We start from the raw sequence: 13,615 nt of genomic DNA on the forward strand, positions 1-13,615 counted from the left end.
TTTTTTTTTTTTTTTTTTTTTTCCCCTTAAAGGTAAAGGAAAGGTTAAAGATCCACTATTTGAATACAAGTATAGGAACAAATTTAGCCTATGTAACTAGAGCTTCTAATGCTCTTGCTAGTAATCTTGCTATGTAATCACCAGGTTGCATGTTCAGTCACACACGTGACTTCCTGGTGCTGCCAACTCTCACGGTTTTCATCAGTTTCACAGTAAGCAAGATATTTCATCTCACTTCATTTCACAGGGGAAAAAAATGGTTTTAGGCTTTCTTGCACAGCAAAACTTAAGAACAACCCAACTGCACTCTGAAGATTCATACACAAAAGGCAGATGGCATTTACGCCCCAAAAATCCCCGTGGAAACTTGGTTGGAAAATTTTTTATTTGGTGTCATAGCAGACCTGGGGGTCCCTGACCTAAATGCCTGTAATTTTCCATACCTCTGATCTTTTGGGTCAGTTTTAATTGAGTTTGAACTTACCACAGTGAGTCCATGTGTTATCAAACATTGTAGATGGGCAAAGCCAAGAATCGACCCCTGATTTTATTCAGTTTTAGCGGGGCTGCAGTATAGAAAGAAACTCGGAAAGAAATTGTGAGTTTCACAGTGACTAGTGCAGTGCTGGTTGAACATCATGTTTTTCTGCGGTGCACTGTCTCCTGGTTCAGAGTTTAGGGAGTTAACGTGCGGTTTGGGTTTTGCTGGCTAACATTTAGAAGTCTCTGCTTCCCTCTAGTGGTTCAGCTTGGCAATTTCGTCCTCTTTTTTTTAAAATCCTAACAAATCGTTTTTGACAGCTTATGATTTTTTTTTTTTTGACGTTGCTATTCAAAGACACTTCACTAGCCTACTTGTACCATGGCTTTCTTAGGGTTAACCCTCTTGTTCCCAGGCTGGTCTCTTATTTCCAGTGCTGAAATGCACGCAACGAACATCATCCAGCGTTAGGGAAGGGACTCCAAGCCTTGTCAGACTGACATAAGAATAAAGTGATGGGCTCTGAAGGTCTTCTGGGTGGAAATACTGCTTATGAATTAAGCTAATAAAAGGTGAAGGCAAAACCAAGGAGGTTATCTGAAATTTTGAGTGCGTAGAGGATGTGGGTGTGACTTTAGTATTGACAGCTCCGGAGTGTGAAGCCATCTGTTCTTCACGCTTAAATATTAGTGTGAAACTAACTGCCTGTGTATGTATAGATGTCCCCTTTAATCAGCTGCAATCTGTCCAGGAAGCCAAGCTGTTGGGTTTTCTTTGATACTGTGAAGCAAATGAGGAAGAATCCAGTGAAACCTAAGCTAGCAACACTTGTCAGTGCAGAGATGCACCCTTAATCCTGGCCTCTGACCACCGGCATCTGTCTTTCAGCTTCCTGTTCTGTTTGGCTGTCCGAGGCTCAGACTGAATTTAAGAGAGTGGCTGAAGAAAACGTGACTTTGCCCTGTCACCACCGCCTGGGCCTCCTGGAGCAAGGGAGCCTGGATATTGAGTGGCTGCTGCACATTTCCGAAACAGTACAAAAAGCGGTAGGTTCAGCCATGATTAGTATCTGCTGAGAAAAATCGTCTTATTTCTATGTTGATATCAGCAGCAGCCGTTGATTTAAAGAGACTTCTGTGATGATCTTTGCAAGTTATTCTGATGAAGTAAGCAGTGTTTAGAAAACACAGCTGATTTATTTAGAGAGATTTATAATGCATAAAAGTTATTTGATATTCACACGTGCCGTATTGGAACAGGTTGTGTTACAATCGAGTTTTCTTTGAACTAACACTGTTATGTAATCGATCATCAATGGATAAACTTCAGAATTGCCCTTCAGGTTTTCAAAAATTACCTTGGATTTTGTAGGCCGTTTTTGAAACCTTGGTTCTAGGAAGAAATACAGTCGTTTAGTACTTATAAAAATCAGGTCTGCAGTAACTTAAATTAGCTAGCCAAACCCAGCCAAAATTAAAGACTGCTTTTATATGTTATGGTATAAGCTGATGTCTATTCTGACACTAGTATAAATGCTCCACCATAAATCTGTAGCATAAATAGAGTTTATGTATCAGTCTTAGACTTGAAAACGAGGTTTAATTTTCTACCCTGCCACAGGCTTCCTGTGTGACCCTTGGTAAGTCATTTAACCATGCAGAACCTTAGTCTGCAGTTCGTGAAAATGCTTTGATTTGTTGTTCTGTGTGAAAGTAAAATTGCAACTGGCTAATCAGTGACTGTCTTTGCTCCTCAGGTGATCACTTACTCTGGAGGCCGTGTTTATGATAACCTGAATGAGGAACAGAAAGGGCGCGTTTCCTTCACATCCAACTTCCTTGCTGGAGATGCATCCTTACAAATCATATCCCTGCAGTCCAGCGATGCAGGGAAGTACATATGTAAGGTTAAAAATGCTGGGCAGTACGAATGGGCTCGCATCACCCTGAAGGTTGTAGGTAAGGTCATTTTATTGTTCTTCCAAAGAAAAAAAATCGCTAGACTCATTTCCTGTAGAGAGATTTATTTCAGCAGGGTATAAATACAAAGACATCTCACGATCAGGTTTCACTGTCCAACTCCATATCTGCCTTTGCATTTTTTGGCAAAGGACAGAACACAGGAAGAGCCTAAGGAACTGCTTTGAGGTAAGTATAATCACCTGCAAAATCATATGAACTGTTATTTCCAAATTATCTCTATGATCTCATCACACAAACGAGACTGATATTCTAGCTTAGCTGGCAATCACCCTGTCCGGATCTCCTGCTGAGGACTCTTGATTCATGTCCCGGGACCCCAAACTGATCCAAGTCAGTGGAGGTGACAAATAAGCTGCCGGGGTTAGCGTTTCTCTTCCCTCATCTCAGTTTATTGGTTGGCTTTTTCACGTACACTATCATTCTGTGGAGGAAGTGCTGTGGCCTGCCAGATGCTGTGGGGAGAAGGAAGAAATGGAGAAGTAGGGGGAGAGAAAGGATGTTCTCTAAATAGTACCTAGAAGAGGAAGGCAGTGATACAGCTCCATTGATGCAAGTATCCATGAGGCAAACTGCCCCAGAGTATTATAACGTGTTATTTCCATGTCTGAGCCAGCCAGCTCCACTTCTTAGAATATGAAGTTGTATGCAGTTGCAGCTAAAGTCCCCTAACAGACATCACTAGTGTAATTCCTTAATCCATTCCAGAGAAGGCAGCTCTTGGAAGCTGCTTAAATTGCACACTTTGCCAAAGAAAGGGTTTTCCACCAAGGAAATAGTCTGTTGCATTTGCATGACCTGTCTTCTGTTTCTTCTAGAAAAACCTGCCAAGCCCAAATGCTGGCTAGAAGGGGAGCTGTTGGAAGGAAAGGAGCTGTCCTTGCAGTGCCGTTCCACCTCTGGCACTGCACCCATCTCCTACCGATGGCAGCGCCTAAATGAGGAAGACGAGAGAGCTGAACCTCTCCCGCCTACATCGAGAGTCAGTAAGTCAGGTCATTTCCTCTTAGAGCTCTCGGTACACTCAAAGCCAGATAACCGCCCACATGTACATGCACATGTACAGTCATGTGCCTGCTTTTTAAACGGGGATCACTTGATGGCAGTGATAGCAATGGTATAGCAGTACCTCTCACTACTGCAGCTGGATGTTGTGCTGTGCTCCACCCTGAACAAGGAAGTGCATGAGGAGTTTGTTTAGTGTTTTGCTGAAGGTTGGCAAACAAATCTTTTGTGAGGCGTCATTGACTATTCTTGAACTGATTTGACCTGGAAGTTCAATTTGTGCTTCTGTGTCCTATCAGCTGGTAAGATTTCTTAGTCTTTTTTGATTAATCCTGGTGTTGCTTTTCCTGTTTCAGACATTTCTAATCCCGGTCAAGTCCTACTGAAGAATCTCACGCAGATGAGCACAGGGTTATACCAATGCGTTGCCACCAACGAGGCTGGACAAGAAAGCTGTGTTGTTCAGGTGACAGTGCAGCGTAAGTATTGGCACATAACTAGTATTCGCACCACCATATGAGCAGCGCTGCTTTACAGCTGCTCCATCTCAACTGGTAAACTCTGTGCCACACCTTTGCCCTTTCATACATGAATCACATGTAGATCTTATTTATGGCGCTTATGGTTTGCACAGCAGTCCTCTGTATAACTTAAAGTGGTAAATACATCATTTGAGCTCGAATGTTTTGGTCTGTTAGAAATTTTTATTTTCAAAATGACTCATGAAATACGAGGGAAAAAACGGTGAGTTAGAGATTCCAGAGTCTCTAGCTTTTAGAGGTACTTCTGGCAGGAGTGATTGCATGAGAGTACTCTCAAGAATAAAATCTCCATGTGGATAGTCCGTCATTCCAATTCAAAATTACTTATCTGCTGCACTTGAGACAGTGAAGTATCTAAAGGCAGCTGGAAAGGCTGACTTTGACATGAAGTAATGTGCAGAATAAAAAGCAACTTTTGATACAGTTAGATTTTAATCTAGATTTAATAAATTCTGTCCTGAACACCAGAGATTAAAATCAATGTCCTACCTGGTTAACCCCATCAAGGGTGTGTACATGTCTAGGTATCTGTGTCGTTGCATATACATGCAAGGAGAAGAGTGGCATTTAGCACCAGCACTGAGGACAAATCCAAGCAATACAGTTTAGGAGGTTTTTATGTGCAGCTCTCAGGAGAGATCAGCAGGAGCTGAAACTGCAGTGATAAACGGCTGCTAATAGCAAAGTCTCTTCTGTGGAGATGAGACTTTGGAATTTTTCTGCCCAGCCAGGCCTGAAATAACTGGAATATGGTCATGTAGCAAGGAAAATCTGTTCGCCTCAGGCGTCTGAAGTAAAAGTGTCCGGGCAGCTTTTATGCCAATTGAACTGAATTAGTTTAAAACCTCACTTTGGTTTGCTAAACCCTCCATAGGGACGAGCCTTAAGGAAACAACTTTCAGCCAAACCCAACCTAACCACTCTTATCAAAAGAAGTTGTCATAAAGTATCAACTAAGGACCCATATACACTGTGAAGTGTTCTCTCATTAACTTTGTTATTTTGGATGAAAAATGCCTTGGACCTGCACAGTACCGTCTTCCTTTCCTCCTTCCTCTCTACCCCCCTCAGGTTACTTTTTTCCCCAATTGAATAATTCATTCTCCAAGTGGATTGTAATCATTTCAGGGTGAGTTGAAGAGGAAGAAAAGTCCTCATGGGGAAACATTTGTAGTTCAACCACTTTTCTGCCTCTAAGAAGCTGCTTGGTGCTTTGTTTCGCATGTGGGTTATCCTGTGTCTGTCTCTGTACTTTCTGTGGTTCTGTGCTCTTACGAGAGGATTTTTCCTCCTCATTTCAGTTCTGACTCATAGCTGAAGGCATAGCACTTGTGATTCCACCTTTCCAGAGATGAATACTTTTCTCACTGTTAGCACAGGTTTAGAACAAATGCCTGAAGATAAACTGGTTCAACTTCTGTGTGGGGACACACCTAAATAAGTAGACTAATACATTCTCTTCTGATTTATACCAGTGCTATAAGTTGTACTGTGGACTAGAATCTGACCATATGACCCCAGTGAGAGTTTACTGACTAATACGTTTGTTTTCTGGACGACAGATGCACAAAATATTGGCATGATCGCTGGAGCAGTTTGTGGCGTGGTGGTGGGACTTTCCCTCCTTTTTCTGGTGGTGAGGCTGACAATAAGGAGGAAAGAAAAGAAGAGATATGAGGAAGAGGAGGCACCAAATGAAATCAGGTAACACCTTTTATTTAATCAGCCACCTCCCACCTTCCCTTCTTTCAGTTTCACACAGCTTTTCACTACAGTTTTAAGTAACCTAGGTATAAGTGTCTTAAAAGTGTGTTCTAAAAAGCTTTTAAAGTCTCCCTGAAATATCAGTGACAAATTTCTTGACTCTGAGAATCATCTTTGTGGAGACTTTCCAGAAAATTAGATAGATGAAAATGTCCTCCCCCCCCCCCCCCCCCAATTAGTTATAAAATTCAACAAAATATTCTCTCTCACGCTTGCAATTTCAGCATTTTAAAGCATTTGCATAATCTTCTCCAGTACTAAATTCAACCCACTTGTCCATTGTGGTTCTGAGAGGTTTGTTTGGTTTTTTTTTCTTTTCAGTTGCAATTTCTGTTAGGAATGCTACAAGGCAGGCAGGTTCTCACAGTCTTTCTTGAGTCTTTTGAACAACTGTGCTTCTGGATTTAGCTCAGGGTGAAAAATCCCCTGAGCTGCTGTGTGCAGAGTTGAGAAGCCTCGCCCTGAGCGGGTGTACCAAGAATGCTGACGCATGTTCTTTGAACTCACTGTTACATGCGTGTGAGGTTTGCCACTTAACTCCGCTAAGCAGAGATTGGTCCCTAGCCAGTCAAGCCTCAACTTCTCAGGAAGCAAAGTGCTGGAAAAAGATATTTCCAGGAATGAGTTTTAGCTGCTCCTGCCCTTGAAGAAACCCCTTGCCTTGTTCCATCCTTATTTCTATTTGTAAAAACTGCCTGCCCTCATACGACATCTGTGTACCATTAGGCATCTCTGTAATCCATTCAGCAGTTGAATACTCTGCCTGATTGGTCAGGTTGCCAGCAAGAAGGTAGTCCCTGCTGATTTCTTCCCTTCCCTTTTTCCTGTTCTCTTGGCTTTCAAATCTTGCATGCCTTTTTATTTTTAATTTGACCTTTAGCCTCTTGTATCACATTTTCACGCATGACTCTTATCCCTTCTCTCTCTCTCTGGGCCCAGTTCTTGCACTTCGGTCACTACCCACATTTTTTTTTTTTTTTAAACTAGAAGAACTGGTCTCAGCTAGTCCTGTCTAGGTGATCTCTCATTATGAGTAAGGATTACAGAGCAGACAGTTCTATCTGAACTGTTTGCGCTGACACTTGGCATTTGTTCCACAGACCTCAAGGCCACACACAGAGCCAGTCATGTGCAGCATGTATTCTAAATCCATTTGACCAATAGCTCCACAGAGCAATAGGGAGTTCAGTCCACAAAGTTACGTAGCAGAGAGTTCAGAAAACCCTGTACCTTGCTCAAACTGCTGGATAAACATGCCTTGGTGATTTGCAGCTTCAATAAGCAACTGCTTATTGCAGCAGCAATTCAGTCTGGTAAAACGTACAAGCGTTTCTGTTCTCATGGTATTTGAGCCCTGTAATCTGTTTGATTTCAGAGAAGATGCAGAGGCACCCAAGGCCCATCTCGTCAAGCCCAGTTCCTCTTCCTCTGGTTCCAGGAGCTCGCGCTCAGGTTCTTCCTCAACCAGGTCGACAGCCAACAGTGCCTCTCGCAGCCAACGGACTTTGTCAACGGAAGCTACTCCCCATCTAACTCCTCCCCAGTACAGCCAGAGGGAGACAGAAGGAAAAGAAATTGAGCCAAAGAAAGTCGACTACACTAACCTGATGAAAATGGGAGCGACGCTGGTCATGGTGCCTGCCCAAAGTCGAGCGTTCCAGACTGTGTGACTGCTCACCAGCCGTCTGGAGACTCCTGCTGTCCAGAAACACTTCACATAACACCAGCCACATAGGAATTGTTAGATTAGCTAGTTATCTTCCTGGTCAGCTTAATTTTAATCACTTGTGATTATTCACACCACAAGAAGCCCTCCCACTCAACTCTTACATCTTCCAGCACTGAGGTTCTGATACAAATTTTTTTTTTTTTTTTGAAGACAGACACGTCTGAGGGAAAAGGGAGCCTTCTTTTTAAATTATCTTTTTTGGAGATGGAACACTGAGCATTTTAAAACTACAACAGCTAAGCGCTGTACAAATGAAATGAAGCCAAACTTCAGGATTTTTTAAAAGGGATCAACAGAGACATAAAGATGCATAATATTCCAGAGTGGTTTTGTGGGGAGGGAAAAGTCTCTTGTACTGGTTTTGGAGAACTTTCTCAAAGATGCATTGTCTTATCTGAAGATTTTGAGGCAGGCTCTCTGCTGAGGGTGGTCTGGTGTTCAACCTCAAAGGGAACTGACAGACACTTCACGTTTTCTGCATTCAGTCTTCTAGTGAAACACTTTTGGAGGCTGTAGCTAAAGTGGAAGTGAAAGGATCACTCAAAGAGGTCAAGAGATGCAGTATTAAGGCATGTGCCTGAACTAACCTCTGTACTGAAGAGAAAGGACCCTTTATGTCACGGAAACAGAGGTGCTTTAATTGCCAGAATGAACTTGATGCACCCGGAGAGATATGGCCAGGAGCCTGACTCTGCTTTTATGGTTAGCACTGCAAAGCCACAGTAAATCCACTGGAGTGGTATCTGTGGCAAATGAGCCTTAGTGTGATGAGAATTTGGCACTGAATCCAGAATGAAGGCAGAACCTCAAAAAGTGAGGGCCGTAATCTACCAAAAAGCCTGGACGAAGCATTTTGAAGATATCTTTGCTATCGCCAGGTTGTGAATTCACCAGTTTTGGGGTGAGCCATGCTGTAGAAGCCTTATGGAGAGCTCTTCCCAAGACTGAATGAACAGCATTCTTGAGCTGACCTTCAGGCATCCAGGTAAGACTGAAGGATAGAGTGACAGAGCACGTAGTGAGGAAAATAACACCAGGGACAGGTAAACAAGCACAATGCTGCTTCCATTAGAAAATGTTTGTGTGCAATGTCCCATTTATACACCAAATGTGCTGGGCCACGTGCTATTGTTGAGACTTAAAGCTTAGCATGACTCTTAAAAAATTGCAAGGATCATAAAAATATTTGCTGTGATTAAGTTAGTCAGAATAAACATTTCCAAGGAATATAAAGTCTTACACTTCAAGTTGAAGGCCAATAGGAAACGATGGGAGACAGGGACAGGCTTCCTCTGGAGGCAGATTCTCACATAATTCTGTCATTTATATTTTCCTTTGAAGGATTTGACCACTGCTACACACAAGACACTGAGCTTGTAGGTTCTAGATTCCTGTATTCCTGGACCGATGATTTTCTATTAAAAAAATGAGGGTTTTTTTTTTCATTTGAGGGAGGGAAGGTTTTCTCCAATTTGTGGAATGAGTCTACAGGAGATGGATGAGCACAGAAGAACCACAAATCTATAACTCTTTCACTCCAGGGACTGTAATTAATCTCCTTTTCTGACTGAGACCCAGAATTCTAGCTTCTTTGCTTGAGATCTTAGACAATCTGATCAAAGCCAAGCCCTGCTTGGGCTACTTCCTTATGGGAGATAGTTTCCAAACTTGCCCTATACTGTCTGAGAACTTCTCTTCCTAGGAGCAGTTACCCATTTTCATCACATGTACCAAATTTTCACTTGCTCTCTCAACCCAGCCACCCTTGGCAGAACAAAGTACTGATCTGTTGTGCAGGGAAGGCAGTCTTGTGTCACAGATTTAAACAAAGGAGATGTGATATTAGATGTTCGATAAGCTTCTACTTTCGTGACAGCTCCTGGTGTGGGATACTGTGTCATTTTACCTAGGCAGTTTCTCTGGATACTCCAGAGGCACATTCCTGTGTCAGCTGTGTTTTGGTGGATTTGGTAGTGGCTGTCACTGCTTGGAAGCAGCAGCTCTAAGTGTCTGATTCCTCTGCAGTTGCTCTTTTCCTGGACCCTGACGGCTTAGGCACTCCAAAGCGCTTACAAGGTACTCCAGAGCTGGGAAAGTCCCGAAGAGCATGAGCAGGACTGCTAAAGTACTTGGTGGCTTCTTCTATGGTTGCTTATTGTGCTTAATGTTACTTGCCTTGCATCTGAGGGTATTTATTCTATGCATATAAAACCAGGAATTCTTTTCTCAGTAAAGAATACATGCCTGAGCAACCAGAAGCTTATTACCACAAAATAAGGGTAACAGTTCAAACAGTTGAGCTGGCTACAGTCTGAGTACCAAATGCTGTACGTTAGCTTTGAGTCACAGGCCAGACTTGCAATTAGCAAAGAGGAGGATGCTCTGTCTACAGCCTAGAGGCCACTTGCTGCTGGCTAGGAGAATTTGCCCAGCCTGCTCCTGGCAGACTCTTTCCTGGAGGCCTTTGGGAATAGGCTGCAGGACAGATCAGCCGTGGCTGCCTTCTCCTGGTCTCCAACTCTCCTGGAGCAGAGAAGTCACTCCTCGTCGTATGAAGTATCTGTCTGATTGCATAGGGTGAAAGGTTTATGGACCTTGGGGAAAAGAAGTTAGTTGGAAGCAATTGCTGAAGCCTGGTGTGTGTGATCATTCCCAGCTGTTCCTAGCCCTGTTGGGAAGCAGGCGGTACATGTGCCCACTGTCTGGACACGTGCAGAGTGCCCTGCATACAAACCATGTCAGAAAAAGCACTGTGGCCATCTCCTGCCATGGACAAAGATGCAAAGATGTGTGGCCCTGGCTAAAAGTGTGGGTACTACGGTGATTTAAAATCACTAAGTCTGAAACACTGCGGTGCTTTTCAGAGCACACATCGGTGATCTCACGGTGAATACAAAGTCAATTCTGCACTTCAGTTGCTAGCGTGAAGCCCAAAGGGAAATGTTCATTACTCAAAGGAAATACAAGAAAGATATCATTTCAAAGGTATTCTATTTTCAAAGGGACATTTTCTGAGCTCCGGATGATACTATCCAGGAGTTGCACAAGGGAAGCAAATGAACCATAAGCCAAACGCTATTTTGTAGAATAGTGTACTTAAAGCATTTACTGTCATATACCAGTTATTACTAGTGTGATTGAATGCATACAATGTTATGTTGCTTGCTTTTGTTTCTCAGCAGCTAAACTAAGCTTACATCTCTTCTACCTGCTATAATTGGTGTACTTGTACTGTGTCTGAACAACTCAGAGGAAAGCAAATATTTATTATTGATTCCTTTGAATCAATGATTTCATAATTTTTTTTTGTTTGGTTGTTTTATAAATAAATGTGCTGCAGCTTAAGTGCTACAGCTCAACTAAACCGGTACTAAGGCTCCATCTTCTGTGGTATGATGTGTTACATGCTGGCAAGCTGAATCCAAGGAAAAGAAGTACTGAGTCAAAAATACCATTTTTAAGCTAAGAAGGACTACGTGCATATTTGTGTAGAAAGTGTGGGGGAGCTGGTCTTTTTCCTGGGTATTTTTTCAGTCTAAATTATGTGACATGGTATGAAATACGTGAAACGTTGGGTGTATTGAAGTAAATGGTGTTTTGACTTCCATGCAGCTATTTCGCCTGAGATATTTTGGCTGAGGATGCAGATGCTTCAAGCTAGTACAGTAAATAGCACCAGCGCAGACACAGCAGAGATACAAACCTCCGGTGACATTGCCCTCCCACTCCCACATCTGCGACCTGACTTCTGAACCACCCGGTGCGTTTCAGTTCATCTCCTGAACTGGGCGTGAGATGACAATGAAACCTTGAACAACTAAGAGCTGTGTTCAGACAATTTAGATCATCTCTGCAGATAAACATTTTGAACTAGCTAAAGGGAGTCTCCGGTCAGGGGGATGTAGGTGGAATTTAGGGTAATTAAACATAAGCGTGGTTGATTTCTCTTGCAGTGCTTCAGCCTTCTTTCCCCCGGGGGTGTTTTGCGCAGAGGTCTCCCAACATCAGCAACCTTTACTGAAATCCGGGAGTAAAAATTGCAACATAATTACACAGTATTTAAAACAAAACGGAGTGACAACACAGTGGTCTCATAGGTGTGTCCTTCTGTCTATCCCTGATTCACGAGGAAATGCTGTTACTGGCTCCCTGCTGAGTTGATGACATCCAAAATCCTGATTAAGTGATACACATTTTGAGAGGGGTTGTGCAATTGCATACTTTTGTACTTTTGTATCAGGAATCTTGGGTTATTTTTAACCTAGATCAATTTGTATTGACACACTGAAGGGGGAGAACACGGTGGGAAAGGGAAGGGAATGCCTTGGAAATGTGTGATTTTCAGACTTCAGCTGGGGTGTGCAGATGCAAGTGTTTGATAAACAATGAATGCGGTTGTGGTGAGCAGGAAGTGTGTCTTTGATAATCTCTCTTCCCAATTCTGTTTTAAACACTTAAAGGAGCAGCAGTGCTTGATCTCTAATGTACTAAATTAGCTTCAAAAAATAATGTTGGAATTAATCATTTTAAAAAACTCCACACAGAATACTTGTCAGTCTCCAGTCTCTGGGCCTTATTTTTTCTGATACACAGTAAATGAGCTACTTTTGTCCAGTATGTTAACAGCCTTTAATTTCCACTGTAATGAGTCATTTGCCAAACTGCCCTCCTCCCTGCACTGACTCACTGTTGTTTTAGGCTGCCTTCACTTGCTATCAGTCTGCTGTGCGAAGTACAGTTGCACATCTAAATGTCACTATTTAATTTCAAGGTGCAGGTAGTGCTATTCTTAGGTCCTACTGAAATTCTGCCCATGATTTAAAAAAACAAAACCAAAACCAAGCCAAGGCAATCCCTTGCTAACAGCACAGCTCCCGTGAGACTTGGTGCATGATGTACTCAGTGCAAGTTAGCACTGCATGCCTGAGAAGCATCTCCCGTGTAGCCTGGGGTTGAGAGCTCCAGCAGCCTGTACTCTGGACAGGGTGGAGTGCGTGTTGCGTGCTGTACCTGGTCAGATGTGGGGTGATGGTTTGTATTGACTGCCCTTATCTTTAAAGGCACAGGAGAGTGACAGCTAGTGCTCTGTGATAGGGAGCCCCTTGCCTTTTCCTGCTGCACCTCCTGTCTCTAACCTTGTACACCCAGGTTCCAACTCCAAACTACGCCTTCTGCCATCGCCCAAAGGTCCCAATTCGGATTCCAGCCCTGCGCGTGGCAGAGCAACAGTAGGAGCCACAAACCGTTGCTTGACACGAGTGACTTCCCGTGGGTCAGCACAGCCACCGCATCTGCCACAGGAGCCAGGTGGCACCAGAAATGCTTTTTCATGCAGTTCTTGCCCCCGACTATGGAAGTTCCTTTGCCCCTTTTCCCACTGCATAGGGTCACAGAGGCTGGCCAGGATATGGGTTTTGCGTAGCCCTCCTCCTAGCAACTCCCTCTGACTTTTCTACGCAGCGTTTTATGCCATGTAAACATTGGACGCAATTCACAGCACCACTGCTAGGGCCTGGCCTTATGTGATTTATGACCTCTGATCAGCTTTCAGCCTAAAGGCGCTGAGACCAGCTGAATGGTTGCGGTTGTCCATCTGCTCGCTTGATCCCCAAGGATGCTGAGCAGCCACAGTTTTCCACCGTTCAGAGCCTCCGTTTCCTTTCCACTGAAGTAAGTCATGCTGAGAGCATGCAGCGAGCAGCACGGATGTATGAAGGGACGTCATGTTGTCCCTTAGCTTGGTTTGGTGCATTAGCACTGATTGTGGATGAGAAAAATTTAAGATGGACTAAAAAGTAGGACCGGGGATGCTGTGGAGGCCGGATTCTGCTCTGTGGAGAAACCGGTGTCACCCTAAAACACAGCAGACAACATGGTTTCCTCTGCCTGGGCGAGAACGAGGGTGTGGGGAGAATGCAGAGAATATTGCCTTTTGCCTTGTTAAACAGAACACGGAGGATTAGAGCAGCAATGTGCTGCTGGTACAGATTATTGTACCGAGAGAGGCTTACTGAAGCGAATGCTGTGGGAAGCCTTTGGGAAGCGTTAGGCAACGGGTTGTGAGCATCAAAACGAGGAATGCCGAGGAATGCCATCATTCCTCTGGGGACGGAGG

At 43.5% G+C, this 13,615-nt stretch overlaps 1 protein-coding gene across 1 annotated transcript in view; it reads left to right on the top strand.

Annotated features, from left to right (window-relative positions):
- The window catches only part of CLMP (CXADR like membrane protein), a 44,150-nt gene extending 33,862 nt beyond the window's left edge, over positions 1-10,288 (top strand). Inside the window, exons 2-7 of the mRNA XM_072884773.1 lie at positions 1,370-1,527; positions 2,238-2,439; positions 3,279-3,446; positions 3,822-3,944; positions 5,570-5,711; positions 7,147-10,288. Of these exons, the coding sequence (XP_072740874.1) occupies positions 1,370-1,527; positions 2,238-2,439; positions 3,279-3,446; positions 3,822-3,944; positions 5,570-5,711; positions 7,147-7,441 (1,088 nt within the window). The 3' untranslated portion in view covers positions 7,442-10,288. The remainder of the gene's footprint in view (positions 1-1,369; positions 1,528-2,237; positions 2,440-3,278; positions 3,447-3,821; positions 3,945-5,569; positions 5,712-7,146) is intronic.
- Positions 10,289-13,615: the final 3,327 nt, after the last annotated feature.

The sequence above is a fragment of the Ciconia boyciana genome, chromosome 20, assembly GCF_034638445.1.
Source record: "Ciconia boyciana chromosome 20, ASM3463844v1, whole genome shotgun sequence".
NCBI lineage: Eukaryota > Metazoa > Chordata > Aves > Ciconiiformes > Ciconiidae > Ciconia > Ciconia boyciana.